A 13954-nucleotide genomic window follows, 5' to 3' on the forward strand; every position below is an offset into this window, starting at 1 on the left:
GGCTGTCCTGGACTTGCTTTGTAGACCAGGCTGGTCTCAAACTCACAGTGATTTACCTGCCTCCGGCTTCCTAGTGCTGGGATCAGCACATCCAGCTTTAAATGTGTTTTCTTCCACACATCCAAGAACAGTTTACTACTTCAAGGAAAAATAAAACCCCAAGGAAAAGACAAATACCATAAAAGTACTTCCCAAGTTCACTGTGTTCTTTTGAATTTCTATCTAAATTTATAGCTGTTAGGTCATGGCAAGGAGATGCCTCCTAAGAAGGCTGAGAATTCTAACTTGTAACTCCATTTTCTTTTTTTTCATTTTTCGAGACAGAGTATCTCTGTGTAGCCGTGGCTATTCTGGACTCACTCTGTAGACCAGGCTGGCCTCAAACTCACAGAGATCCACCTGCCTCTGCCTCCCTGAGTGCTGGGATTAAAGGCATGCAACATCATCGTCTGACACAAGGGAGCTTTGAAAATAGGATTTATTTCTAAAGTTTCAACGTGTTGCTGACAAACCTCTGACTCACAGACAGATCAAACTCCAGAACACTTCCAGGATTCATAAATCTGAATTTTCTGACGCACTCTATGCTGGACACAGACAGTCACTCATTGTGAGGGAGTTCTGTGCTAGCATCCAGACTCCAGAAGCCAGGACTCCTTCCTTAGCCTCTGTCAAGCTTTACAAAAAGTAACAGTAGACATGATTTGTCTAGCTGCAATCTGAAGGACACACACACACACATGTACGTACATATATGTATATACATATGTATATGCACACATATACACATATATGATCAGATAATAATAATAATAATAACAACAACAACAACAACACTCATGAAGCTCAACAAATGAATTCAGACACATAAAGAAAAAAAATACCCAATTGTCACTAATATAATGAATTGACTTTATTGTAAAAATTTCCCAAAACACACTTGCAGAGTCACCCACATATGGGGCTCAAGGACAGCTTTAACAAAGAGATTTTATAAAATTATTTCCACTTTAAGTATTAAAAGTACACGGAGTTAAAAAATATTAGAAGACAATGTAAGTCAAGGTCAATGCTCAAAAAGTGTTAATATACAATATTTTAAAAGAGTTAATCTGCATAATTACCCCTAAAGGACTAATCTTAGAAGTACTTAGGGAAGAAGATACTTTCTTTTAAGAAGACTTTAATCTTAGGATATGTTTCTTAAGAAACACTACAAACCACAAAGCAATGACCCTTCTCAAAGTTTATCTGTTTCGCAAACAAATCAACCTTAAAAGGAGAGGACAGAGCAAGCAGCTTTGTAATCTGTGCTTAGATTTCTATATTTAGATCTACTTAAATCTTGTAGTTTTTCCAATGAAAGACACTAAATGAAAATTTAGCCTATTTCAATTAAAAAAAAACCACAACTAAACCCATTTATAGTTAATATAATAAGACAATATTATAGTAATACCATAAAGGTTCAGGCATTTCTCCAAAAGTATAAAAAAGAAAGACACACTTAACCAATGTCTGACATGATTTTAGAGTATTTACAAGCTTTCTAACACTGCGAAGTCTTTGGTGGTGACACATGAAATAAGATCCCTGAAAGCACGTGAATAGCGTGCTTATCCATCCATGTGGTAAAGTGTTTCTCACAAGCAATGGTAGTAGGATCTCATGCTTTTTTTCTAGCCATATAAAACACTCACAGTGATGCGTGCGGAGGGGATCTGATGGGAGAGGGGTGTATCTAGCAAGCAGTTTATTTCTGGTTCCTTTTTGGTTTTTCTCAGATTTTTAAAATGTGAAATCATGGGTGTACGTGTATCCATGAGAAGGTTATGTCCACATGCATGCAGGTGCTCTTGGAAACCAGAAGAAGGCATCGTATCCCCTGCAGGCAGCTGTGAACTAACTACCTGGCCTAGGTGCTAAGAACTGAACTGGGTCCTGTGCAAGAACAGTGTGCATTCTTAAAAAGGAAAAGAGAGACATAATATAGACTATATAGATTCATATACTTAAAACAACAGTTGCGCATGGGGAATAGTTAAGTATTAGTGCTCACATTGAATGACTGGCTAGTAAGATAAAGTACTAGTAGGCTATAATTTTTGTTTGTTTTTTTAATATTTTATTTAATTTTAATTTATGTGCATTGGTGTGAGGGTGTCAGATGTTGGAGTTACAGACAGTTGTGAGCTGCCATGTGGGTGCTGGGAATTGAACCGTGGTCCTTTGGAAGAGCAGTCAGTGCCCTTAACCACTGAGCCATCTCTCCAGCCCCAGGCTATAATTTTTGGATAAATGTCAAAATGCAGAGAAACAGTGCCCTAAATAGGTTTGTACATTGTATACTGGTGCCCAAGTTGCCAGTGGGGTTAAGTTAAGGCACTGTGGTCTATGAATAAATTCACATCTCTTACAGAATCAGCAGACTAACCTGGCTGTGGTGGTGCACATCTTTAACCTCAGCCCTTGGGAGGCAGAGGCAGGAAGATTCTGTAAGTTTGAAGCCAACCGGGTCTATATAGCGAGTTCCAGAATGGCCAGGGCTACATAGGAAACTGTATCTTGAAAAACTAAAATCAAAACCAAAACTATTAAAAAAAAAAAAAAACAACCCATCAGACTCAAAAGCAGAGAAACAAACAACACGACCAGCTCCACTTTAAGAGAAACAAAACAAAACAAATAAGTACTTTAGGTCAGTAGGCAAAGTTCAAAGAGAAGGGCTATGGGGACAGAACCAAATCAGAATAGGACAGACGGCATCAAGTGCATATAAGCCTGTCTACAGCAGGGCCATGTCCGAGCAGGGACCGGGAGGGAGAAGAGTGGCGAGCAGGGCAGTTAGCACTCGTCCTGAGTCAGGTGGTGTCTTTGCAGGAGTATTTTGATTCCAGAAAGTAATAATTCTCCTGGTTTAAAAAGCCTGTGAAGTAGGGTGTGGAGGTACACACCCACATCTCAGCACTTAGAAGGCCGAAGCACTTAGAGTGTCCATATATTTGAGTATATCTGAGGCTTGCCTGCCTGGGCTACATAGTGTGTTTCAGGCTGGCTAGAAGGAGACTTTGTCTCAAAAACAAGTTGGGTATGGCAGGGGGTGGGGGTAGGGGGGGCACACAGGGGGAGGCATCCCTTTAATACCAGCATCTGGGAGGCAGAGGCAGGTGGATCTTTGTGAGTTTGAGACCAGCCTGGTCTACAGAGAGAATTCCAGGACAGTCAGGGACACAAAAGAAAACAGACCCCCCTCACCTCCCGCCCCCCCCCAAAAAAAATCAAAAGAGAAAACAAACAGTGCACAAGTTCATTAACAAATAGGTAAGTTTGTTTCAACTGTTGGGCTTTCTGTTGTTGTTGTTGTTGTCGTTATTGTATTGAACTCAAGGCCTTGTGTATGCCAGCATCTATCTATCATAGCTCCAAAGGGCAGGCTTAATGCTGAGACCGGACTTGAAAAAGATAAAATGGTACCAATCTGTCTCCACGGAGACAAAGTAACTTACTTTACTCATCAAGTCGCCTTATCACGGAACACTGCCTCTGCCAGGAAAACCAAGCATGCAGCATTTGGACAGGACAGGACAGGCCCAGGCGAAACCAGTAACTCTTTCCAATAATTTATTATGTGACTTTAGGGATGTTTAGTATAAATTAAAAAATCCTTCTAGAAACAAAGAGGCTATTTTTTAGCCAAAGCAAAGTAGATGGAGATACAAGATTAAATTTGGGAGGAAAAAAAATTGAATTTTTACTTGGTGTTAAATATTAACGTGAGTCAGTTAAGAAAATATTATAGTATCAAGAGGTCATGCATGAATGATGAATGATACCCAGACACCCCAATAATAGCAATTTTTAATTGATATTAAAATTCTGATTAATCATCCCAAATACACTGATTTAGGGTGCACAATGCACAGCCTTCGAGTTGAGCCCCTCGAAATGTCTTACAAAGGTGGACTTTTTTGGGTAGCCTGTGTTATGTGGCATCAGCGATACATGTGTTTTACCTTGACACGCACTTTCAGTGAGTAAAAGCTCGGCCAGACAAAGAGCCAAATGACCTTAGTCACTGTTAGCCGGCATCTGCTTCTGCCACCCTTGAGACCAGAGTGTGGGGACAGGGCAGTTCCATGAATCAGAAGACACTCATTGTGACTCTTCCATCACAGCTATTTTTTAAAACCTAAATAACGTAATTGCTGCTAATAAAACATATCAAATTCAACTATGGAATTTGGATTAATGTTTAAAATAACTTCTCAGATGTCAAGAATATAATAAAAAGAGAGTTAAAATTAGCCAGGTGTGAGAATATACACCTGTTATCCCAGCAACTGTGAGGTGGAAGCCGGAAGAGGATCAAGAGTTCAAGGACACACCTGGGCTACAAGAGATACTATGTCAAAAGACAAAACTAAAGGAAACAAAACAAAAAAGTAAAAATTTAACAGTTAGCTATGCGTTTTAACTATTAGTCAAATAAATTTAACAAACCCATAGGAAAAGGAGATGATGCGTTTCAAGGCATAATTTTGACATGTCAGAATATGGCTGACAACAAAAAAAGGCAGCATCGATAAAATTTAAAGAAAATGTACAGTTGTAAAATCGGTAAACAATTTTCAAGTGTGCAAAACTAGCCAGGAAAGTGCCATGTGGACACCTGGTTTTCAAATAATCTGTTTCAGAAACTTCCAGCTCATGGTGGAAAGCTTCTAAGGCTTACATTAAGGACACATCACCATCCTACAGTAATGACACTGGCTGCTCGGCGGATGTCACTACTCTCAAGTGATAGATGCGGCACAGACGGACGTGAACACGAGGCAATGCCAGAACGGTGGCAGGTGCATCCTGAAGCAGAGACATTTCAAGTATACCCTGGATCTGTCTTATCCTTAGATCCCAGGCACCCTACGTTATTGATGACATCAGGTAACGATGATTCTCTGTGACTTTTGTCATATACATGTACATTACTAAACCTTACATAACTAGTTAGTATCTAAAAGTAACTGTTAAAGAAACACAAGCTATTTAAAGTCATTAAGTCAAGCCTGTCACTACCACAATCTGATATAAAGTATAAATCCTGAATACATGGGGTTAGAAAATGAAGTTGACTTTTTGTGACTGTCTCGGGATAGGCGACGTGCGAACACTAAAAATACACCTGTGGTCTCTTCTTCACTTTATATTTTAGCGAACCATACCGCACCTGAAGAAAGAAAAAGTGTTAGTATTAACAATAGGGAACCCGAAACAACTATGGATGAAAACGCCATACAAAGATTTGTTACCTTGTATACTAACTAAAACTAAAATAAAACAAAACCAAGCTGACTGATTAAAATTAGGTACTTTTTTTTGTTGTTTTTTTTGAGACAGGATTTCTCTGTGTAGCCTTGGCTGTCCGCCTGCCTCTGCCTCCCAAGTGCTGGGATTAAAGGCGTGCGCCACCACACTCGGTTTTAGGTAGGTTTTAATAGTTCATCGTCATAGTAATTCTTTTACTCATTTGACAAAAGGAATCAACTTCCCTGCCAGTGCCTTAGAAGGCCCAGGCAGGGGGATGCTGAGTTGAAGATCCACTGGGCCACAGAATGAGCTCAGGGCCGGTGTGGGCAACGTATTGATCGAGATCCTGTCTCAGAAGAAAGTGCTGGGAACATAGCTCAGAAGTAGAGAGCTTACATAACCTGCATGGGGTCCTCAGTTCAATGGCTAGTACAGCACCCAAATCAATCAGTCAGTCGATCATAAAAGTACCTCCCTCACAAGCAACAACCTTACTAAGAACACCCACAGAAATGTAGCTGGCGACTTGACGGGAGTGGGCAGCACACAGTATTACCAACCACAGACGGTTTATTACTTAGGTTTTGCAGAGTACAGTGCCTGTGAGTAAGCCCTGCCCCTCCGTCGTTTTCTTAGCCCCATGACAGTGTGTGATTACAGGTAAACGGCTTCCATTTAATCAGCATGTGGGGCATGTTGGAAGCCAAACTACGTAGTTAGTTCTGACAGCGACTTTCCTTGCTTACGCGTAGGGCAGCAACAGATGTTCACAGTAACTGTGGGGTTTGATGCGCAGGAATGCCACTTTCTCCGTAGCGCACACGGTAAGGACTTTCCTACTTTAAAATTTCCAGGGAAGAAAAAAAAAAATGTCCCCAGAGACTCCTAACACATCTGCTTTTAATAAAGAATTTTAACTACGATGCTGCCCTCTCATTCGAATCCTTCATTCACTGGTCATTTAATATCTATAATGACAAAGCAGGAGGAAATCCCTCCCACAGATCGTTAGGAAAACAATTACCCGACGCACACTGACCTCTTTGCGGCCTTTGATGGTCTTGACAGACTTCATGCTCTGGGACCGCCGCAGCCCCTTGTGAGTCACCATCTCGTCATCTGAGAATGGCCCCTCTGCCTCTTCATCTGTTTGCTCACCTCCGTCTTTCAATGGGATTCCATAGGCTGAACAAATGGTCAGGACCAGTGTTTTAGTGAGAGGGCATCGGTGAGGCTACCTCTTCATCTATCTGGCAGAAGGGGTCCTACCTGTGGCCTCTCCGCCTGCCTGCTCATCTGGAAAGCATTCCTGGCCCTTCCTGTGAACTTTTGCTTTGTGTGCTGTTCTTGATAAGGATCGGAAGACTCATTTCCTCCATGGACATCCCCCTGAGCCGCTTTACTCATTTGTTTAATTCGTTTTTTGAGATGAGTCTCGTTTTGAAGCCCAGGCTGGGCTGGAATTCACAATAAACGGCACCGCATCCTGCAGCCCATTAACTTCACTGTGAAGACTTTTACTTAAAAGATAAGCCAGGGGGCTGGAGAGATGGCTCAGAGGTTAAGAGCACCGCCTGCTATTCCAACGGTCCTGAGTTCAATTCCCAGCAACCACATGGTGGCTCACAACCATCTGTAATGAGATCTGGTGCCTTCTTGTGGTGGGCAGGCACACGTGTGGGCAGAACACTGTATAACTAATAAATAAATTAAAAAAAAAAAAAGAAAGATCAGGCAGAGGGCTGGGGATGAGAGTGGACAGGAGCAGTTGTACAAGCCTAAGGAGCTGAGTTCAGGTCCTGGCATCGAAGTAGAAGTCTGGACGTGGTCCTCTGGGTCCCCGAAACTCCACTGCTATGTGTAACGTGTTGGAGGCATGCATAGAAAGAGACAAAGAGACAAGAGGGTCTCTGGGGGGCTTTCAGGTGTCAAGCTAGCAAAAATACCTGAGCTCCAGGTTGAGGGGGAGGCCCTGCCTCAAAGGAATATGGTGGATAGTGATGGAGGAACACACAGCACACAGTCAGGCATGGTGCACACCTGCAGCTAAGCAGAGGAGGAGGAGCGACGTGTGTTGAAGGCCAGCCTGGGCTGCAATGTAAGACCCTGTGTCAAAACAACAAAAACGGAGCTGCCAAGATGACAGGCACATGAATGCGATGGTGGTGTACACTTTTCGGTCCCAGCACTGGGGAGACAAGAGGCAGGTGGATCTCTGAGGCCAGCCTGGTTTACATAGTGAGTTCTAGGACAGGCAGGGCTACACAGTAAAGTCCTATATTAAAAACAAAACAAAAACGCCAAACCCAAACAACAATCACCAAGAACAAAACCAATCAACACCAAAAAAAAAAAAAAAAAAAAAAAAATCCACTGAATCTCCTAAGAATTCCCAAACAACATGGTTAATACACCGAACACGCAGAGTTGTAAACAATCCAACTGCTGTGTCATTTGTGCCTTTGTCTTTAATTAAGGCCAAAGTCCCTCCTCCACTGGTCACATTCTTGGTCAACAGCAGCAATGACTGGGAACCCAAGAAAGATGCAAAAGGCTATAGTTGGAAAGGTGGGGAAAACTGCAGGCCATAGCACAGATCTTAGAGGAGACATCCAGCACTAAAGGACCAGCTAACAGGCTGTTACGGGGACCTATAAGCACTTATTTCTGACCGCCGTGCAAACATCCAGGAGAGATGGCTACTGTCAGCAGGCTAGGAGTATTCCAGGCTTGGAGTCAGGACCAAGAGCACCCCATCCGTGAAGGGAAGGTCCTCAGAAACCAGCTTGCCTTATCGGTTAATTTGTCAGCACATATTGCTGGGCTCCACCCGAGAAGCTTGTGATTCAGCAGGCCTGGGGCGGGGCTGAGATGAGCATCTTTGACAAGCCCTAGGGGGGATCATCAGGCTAGCATGGGGAATGAAGCCCAAGACTCCTGAAGAAAGCCAGACCAGGGCCAGGTCTGAGGCAGTGAAAACAGTGTCTCAAGAGGTTTGTAAATCCCTCTTTCATAAAGATAAGGGACACACGATAAGGGCCTAGGAGGAAGCAGGTATGGATTTTCCCGTCAGGAAAATGACATGGGATAAAAGTCAATTAGTCAGCTTTCCCAGGTCACAGTAAATCTGAGACTTATAATGAAAAATGTGAACAGTTGCTAATATGCTTTTTTACTCTCATAATGACTCAAATGACCTTAATTATATATTAGGCAAATAAAATTTGAGGTTGCCAAACATCTAGGCTAGAAATCAGGAAGGATTTGGAAGCAGGATCAGGCATTATTTTGGCTGGGATCCTTTGTTTTCCCATAGCAGTCAAAAGCAGCTCATCCCATGCAAGTGTGAAGATGGAGGGCAGCAGAGGCTGATGGGAGGAAGTTCTAGGAAGCCAGGGAGATGTTTAGGGTAAAAGGAAAACCATGTTCTCTCTCTCTCTCTCTAAAGAGGTGTCAGGGTATGTACTGAAGGGGTTTGTTTTATTTTTTAAAGACTATTTTAATTTACATTTTGTATATGTGTGTCTCTGTGTGGGTACGTGCATGACAGAAGCCATAGGACAGTACCAGATCCCCTGGAGCAGGAGTTACAGGGGCCACAAACTGAGCCACGTGGGTGATGGGAACTCAGCAAGACCAGTGTTTGCTCTTAACCATGAACCCATCTCTCTAGTCTTCTAACATAATAAGCCCCATGTATTCATTGCCTGTGCACGGCCACGCACGCACGCACGGGTGTGTGACTGTAGGGGGTCCTTCTTTCCTTCCACCACGTGAGCCCTGGAAACGTGAGTGAGTCACCATACTCAGTGGCAAGCTGCTCTGCTCACCCAGCTGAGCCTCGATGACAGTCCCTAGAGCACTGTGTGTCACAGAAAGCGGGCCTTTGTGTAATTGTATTTTTTTCTTTTTTAACTGCCAAACATTTGTTTAAAACATTATTCTTGTATGATGAAAAAAAAATAGATCAAAAAAAATATGAGAGGTCGCCATTTCTAGAGTTTTCCATCTTATTATTTAATTTTTCGAGAAATAAGATTATGGTGTTACTTCTGATTTTGAGGGATGGATTAAAGCTAAACAAACAACACTCCCCCACCCCCACCCCAACCAAACAACAAGAAGAACTAGACAGCGTTAACATTTTAGAATCCCCTTGGGCTTTCTAGTACGCATAGATATCTAATAATCTCACATATCTTAATACTTACCAATGACTGCTTCTACAACACAGCATCAAAACAGACACTGCTCTACTGTCTGATTTCCCCCTCTCAGAAGCTGACATTATTTGTCCTCGTGGCTAATAAACTGCCATTTTGTTTAATGGTTCTTGCAGGTACTTGGCTTTTTGTTATCAGGGACGAGAGGGACCACACTGTACATACGGAGCTCTGAATGCTCGTCTGGCAGACTGTCACCCCAAATGACTAGTTCATTTTAAACTCATACAAAGTCCAACAGGCTGGCCTGTGACTCTCCCTCCCCTCTGACTTCCCAGGCTTTTGTAGCTGCCTCAACAAATCACCACCAATAATGCAAAGAAGGCACAGGGTGGGCTTTCTGCCAGCATCTTGCGGGATGCAGGCTGTGGGAACCGCAGCTGCCAGGTGACTCAGAGCTCCCCTCAGAGACTGAGAGCCATACAAAGAGGACACACAGACTTGTGTGAGAGGCCTGCTTGCTTCAGACACCTGCTGCTTGGGTTTTCCAAGCTCCTGACATGTGCGAGCTCTAGTTTGGGTGTGTGGATCCAGCCCCAGCTGCTGTGTGAGCACAGCTGCATGGGACCCTGAACAGAATAACTTTGCTCAGCCCAGTTACCCCACATTATGAGCGAAGGGAAGGGTCAGTGATTGTTTTATGCAACTGGTTGGGGGTATTTTGTTACACTGCAACAATTAACACTGCTAATTAAGAAAAAATTTTGGAGGGCAAAAATTATTATTAATATTATTTTAATTTGGAAATTCGTTGGAGCCATAAACCTTTTCCATGCATTTCTTGCCCAAATAGATTCTGTTGAAAATATTAACTCCTCCTCTGCAATTTATAAGGGGGGCACTTTCTTGTTTTTTTGTTTTCCTTCTACCTTTCTTCCTCCTCCTCTTTTTTGACAAGGTCTCTCTATGTAGCTCTGGCTGTTCTGGAACTCTCTATGTAGACCAAGCTGGCCTTAAACTCAGATCCACCTGCCTCTACCTCCCAAGTCCTGGGAATAAAGGTGGGCACCACTTTGCCCAGATAACAAGAACTCTTCAGGATGTGTTTCCTCCCTGGATGGTAATACTTTTTTCCTGTTTTGACAGAGCTTCTTATGAAGCCCAGGCTGGCATCAAACTGCTATGTAGCTGAGGATGACCAAGAACTTCTAATTTTTCTTGTTTCCACCTTTTAAGTGTTCTCATATAGGTGTGTACCACCAAGCTGGGGATGCAGTGCTGGGATCGAACCCCAGGCTTTCTGTACGCTGGGCCAGAACACTCTATAACTGAGCCAGAGGTCTTCATCTTTTTTTCTTTTTTTTCTTAAAGATTTATTTGTTATTATGTACACATTGCTCTGCCCACATGCCAGAAGAGGGCATCAGATCACATTATAGATGGTTGTGAGCCACCATGTGGTTGATGGGAATTGAACTTAGGACCTCTTGAGGCGCAGTCAGTGCTCTTAACCTCTGAGCCATCTCTCTAGCCCCAGAGGTCTTCATCTTAAAGCATTATTTTTACCAATGGTTAGTTTAAGTATAACCTTTCAGCCAGTGGCCACTATTTTAAGCACTATTCATTCTTGGGAGAAAGCAGAAGGTTGAATTTTACTATTTTTAATTACATGTATGTATGTGTATCTGTGTGTGGGTATGTGCATAGAGTTCAGGTGCCCACGGAGGCCAGAGGTGTTGGATCCCCCTGGAGTTGGAGTTAAGGCAACTGTGAAGAAAGGCTGGGAACCGAACGTGGGTTCTCTTCAAGAGTAGCATGTACTCTTAACCAATGAGCTGTCTCTCTCTAGCCCCAACCTTCACTTGTTGAAAAGGAGTTATTGCTAGCTGTGGAACTTAACATTTGGGAAGCTGAAACAGGAGGATTGCCAAGAGCTCAAGGCCAGTCTGAACTACATTATAAAACTTGGTCTTAAAAAAAAAAAAAAAAGGAGGGACCATTTATTTTTTAGTGTGAGTTATAAGTGATGGCTTTCAGTCTCGCATCTAAAGAGAACTTAGTTCCTGAAAGGACGGTGAACACTTCAGACTGTCCTCAGCACCTTAGTTTTCAGCCTGGACATGGATGGAGACTGCTGCAGACATGGCACAATAATGAAGGGACTCTGCCTGTTTATGTACATGCCTCCAGGACTACACCAAGGGACAGAACACGGCAACTGTGACACACCCGTCCTTTCTGCAGAATGTTCTACAAGTCAGCTCTCGAATTAAGAGTGTGTGGGTCTCAACCTCTTTCCTGCTGGACCGATGTCCTTCTGGGTTTGAGTCATCGTCTGTCATCTGCCTAAGGCTTCTCAGCTGTGAGTCAATATCCTTACTTGCTCACAGAACTCACAGCATCCTTAACTGCGAAACTCTTTAGATCTCAGTCCGAGATCTCGACAGAGAGTGCTCGTGACCAGTCAGAACCACAGCTGGGGTGAGCTGGGGGTCAGATCCACACCTCTGCAAACCTCACACAAGCATGAGCGGCTACCGCTCTGCCCAGAGCTGCGTGACTTCTATAGGCAGTAAAAGGCAAGTGGTAGTCTGACTTAGAGAAAACCGGAAAGGAGGGGCTACAGGGACACACTAAGGCTGAAAAATATACGTGTGGGCTGGGGAATATAGTTCAGAGGGTAGCGTGCCTGCCTAGCATGCACAGAGCTCTGGATGCCGTTCCTGGCCTTGCATTATGCCAGGTGCGCTGCTGTACACCTGAGCTTCACACTTGGGAGGAAGAAGCAAGGGGACCAGCAAGTTCACGGTCGTCCTTGGCCAGCCTGGGCTATGATACCCTGTGTCTGGAAAACACACAGGCAACATACAAACTAGAAACCCAGAAACACACACTTAAAATAAGTAAATTGCGTTAGTCGTGGTTGCTTATACCTGTAGTCCCAGCACTGGGGAGGCGGAGGCAGCAAGATTAAGAAGTTGACAGCCTCACCTATAGAGCAAATTTGAGGTTGGTGTAGGCTACGTGAGACTGTCTCAACAAAAAACGGCAGCAGTAAGCCGGGCGGTGGTGGCGCACGCCTTTAATCCCAGCACTCGGGAGGCAGAGGCAGGCGGGATTGCTGTGAGTTCGAGGCCACCCTGGTCTACAAAGTGAGTCCAGGACAGCCAAGGCTACACAGAGAGACCTTGTCTCGAAAAACTAAAACAAAACAAAACAAAAAACAACAACAAAAAACAACCCGACAGCAGTGCAAACTAAGTGGTCTCCACCAGCATGAGGTACTCAGTACCTACCCTGACCCCTGGCCCATTTCGGAAGAGCCCTCGTGTATGACGGCGGATGAGCATACCTGCTGACTCACTGGCCTGTTTGCTTTTCCTCTTTGTTTCTGGCAAAGTCTGGTAGGGTCTTTGTCCCACCGGCTCGTCACCCTGGATGGCTGTCAGATCGTGCATGCTGAAGCTTCGCAAACGCTCTGTTATTGCTCCCTGGCTCTGTTTAATGGAGAAGTGATGAGACCGGAGGAAAAATAGACTTTCAAATAATTAATATGCTTACATTTACCTCACAGCATGTTAAAACACTGTATTATGAAACACGGTGACATTTTGTTGTATAAATAGCATTTCTGCACATCTTCTGCCGTAAACACTGCACACTGTTTATATTTGCTTTATGACACAACTACTATCGGTATAAACACTAATCCGTTCTACTTTTCATGCATTTCAAAGTATGTCATGACATCCATACATTTTATCCCAAGCATTTTAGCATTATGATAAAACCTTAAGACTTTATTTTATTTATTTATTTATTTTGAGTATAATGAGATTAACTTCAGAGAAAGCAGCATTCATAATCCTGAGTTGTGGTTCAGTATTCTGGGTTAGTAAAACTAGCCTGTTGGGGCTTAACATTTATGATGGAGAAAAGCCTCTTCAAGGAAATATACTGCTTTAAAAGAAGGCTAGGTCAGGGCTGGTAACAGCTCTGACTAGGATCAGGTGGGAAAGGTTAGGAGCCAAAGCATTTTGGAGATGCAACAATCTTCAAATGATGACCAAGCTAGCAAGACATCTTTCACCATGGTGTATTTCATTTTGCCTTTAGTTTCTGTGTATGAGTAGGTGCCTCCATGTATGTCTGTGCACTATGTAGGCACACTGTCCACAGAAGCCGGAAGAAGCTATCTGATGCCTTGGAACTGGAGGTCCAGGCAGCGAGCCACCATGGGGGGGTGTCTGGAAAGGGAACCAGGTCCTCTGCAAGAGCAGTAACTGCTCTTAAGCACTGAGCCAGCTCTCCAGCTCCTATTTTTGTCTTAACAATATGACAGACACAAGCAAATATTTAAATGTAAATTCATTAAAATGAAAAGGCAGTTTCTTACTCGCACTACCTGCATCTGAGATGTCAACGTGTGCCTGTGACTGCAGTAAAAACAGCACGGCCAGCGCAGAGGGCACTGCCATCACACAGCT

The 13954-nt window shown here is 43.5% G+C and overlaps 1 protein-coding gene and 1 long non-coding RNA gene across 2 annotated transcripts in view; one reads left to right on the forward strand and one right to left on the reverse strand.

Moving 5' to 3' along the window:
- The first annotated feature begins 340 nt into the window (after window positions 1–340).
- Window positions 341–2558, forward strand: LOC311581244. Its single transcript, XR_014773706.1, has 2 exons — window positions 341–2095; window positions 2281–2558. It is a non-coding gene; the product is annotated as an uncharacterized lncRNA (long non-coding RNA).
- Window positions 2559–3349: 791 nt separating this feature from the next.
- Window positions 3350–13954, reverse strand: part of REEP3 (receptor accessory protein 3) — a 79210-nt gene continuing 68605 nt past the window's right edge. The window contains exons 6-8 of the mRNA XM_084753347.1: window positions 12820–12964; window positions 6344–6489; window positions 3350–5224 (exon numbers count right to left, since the gene is read on the reverse strand). Of these exons, the coding sequence (XP_084609473.1) occupies window positions 5168–5224; window positions 6344–6489; window positions 12820–12964 (348 nt within the window). The 3' untranslated portion in view covers window positions 3350–5167. The remainder of the gene's footprint in view (window positions 5225–6343; window positions 6490–12819; window positions 12965–13954) is intronic.

The sequence above is a fragment of the Acomys minous genome (assembly GCF_964271855.1).
Source record: "Acomys minous genome assembly, chromosome: 13".
NCBI classification, from domain to species: Eukaryota; Metazoa; Chordata; class Mammalia; order Rodentia; family Muridae; genus Acomys; species Acomys minous.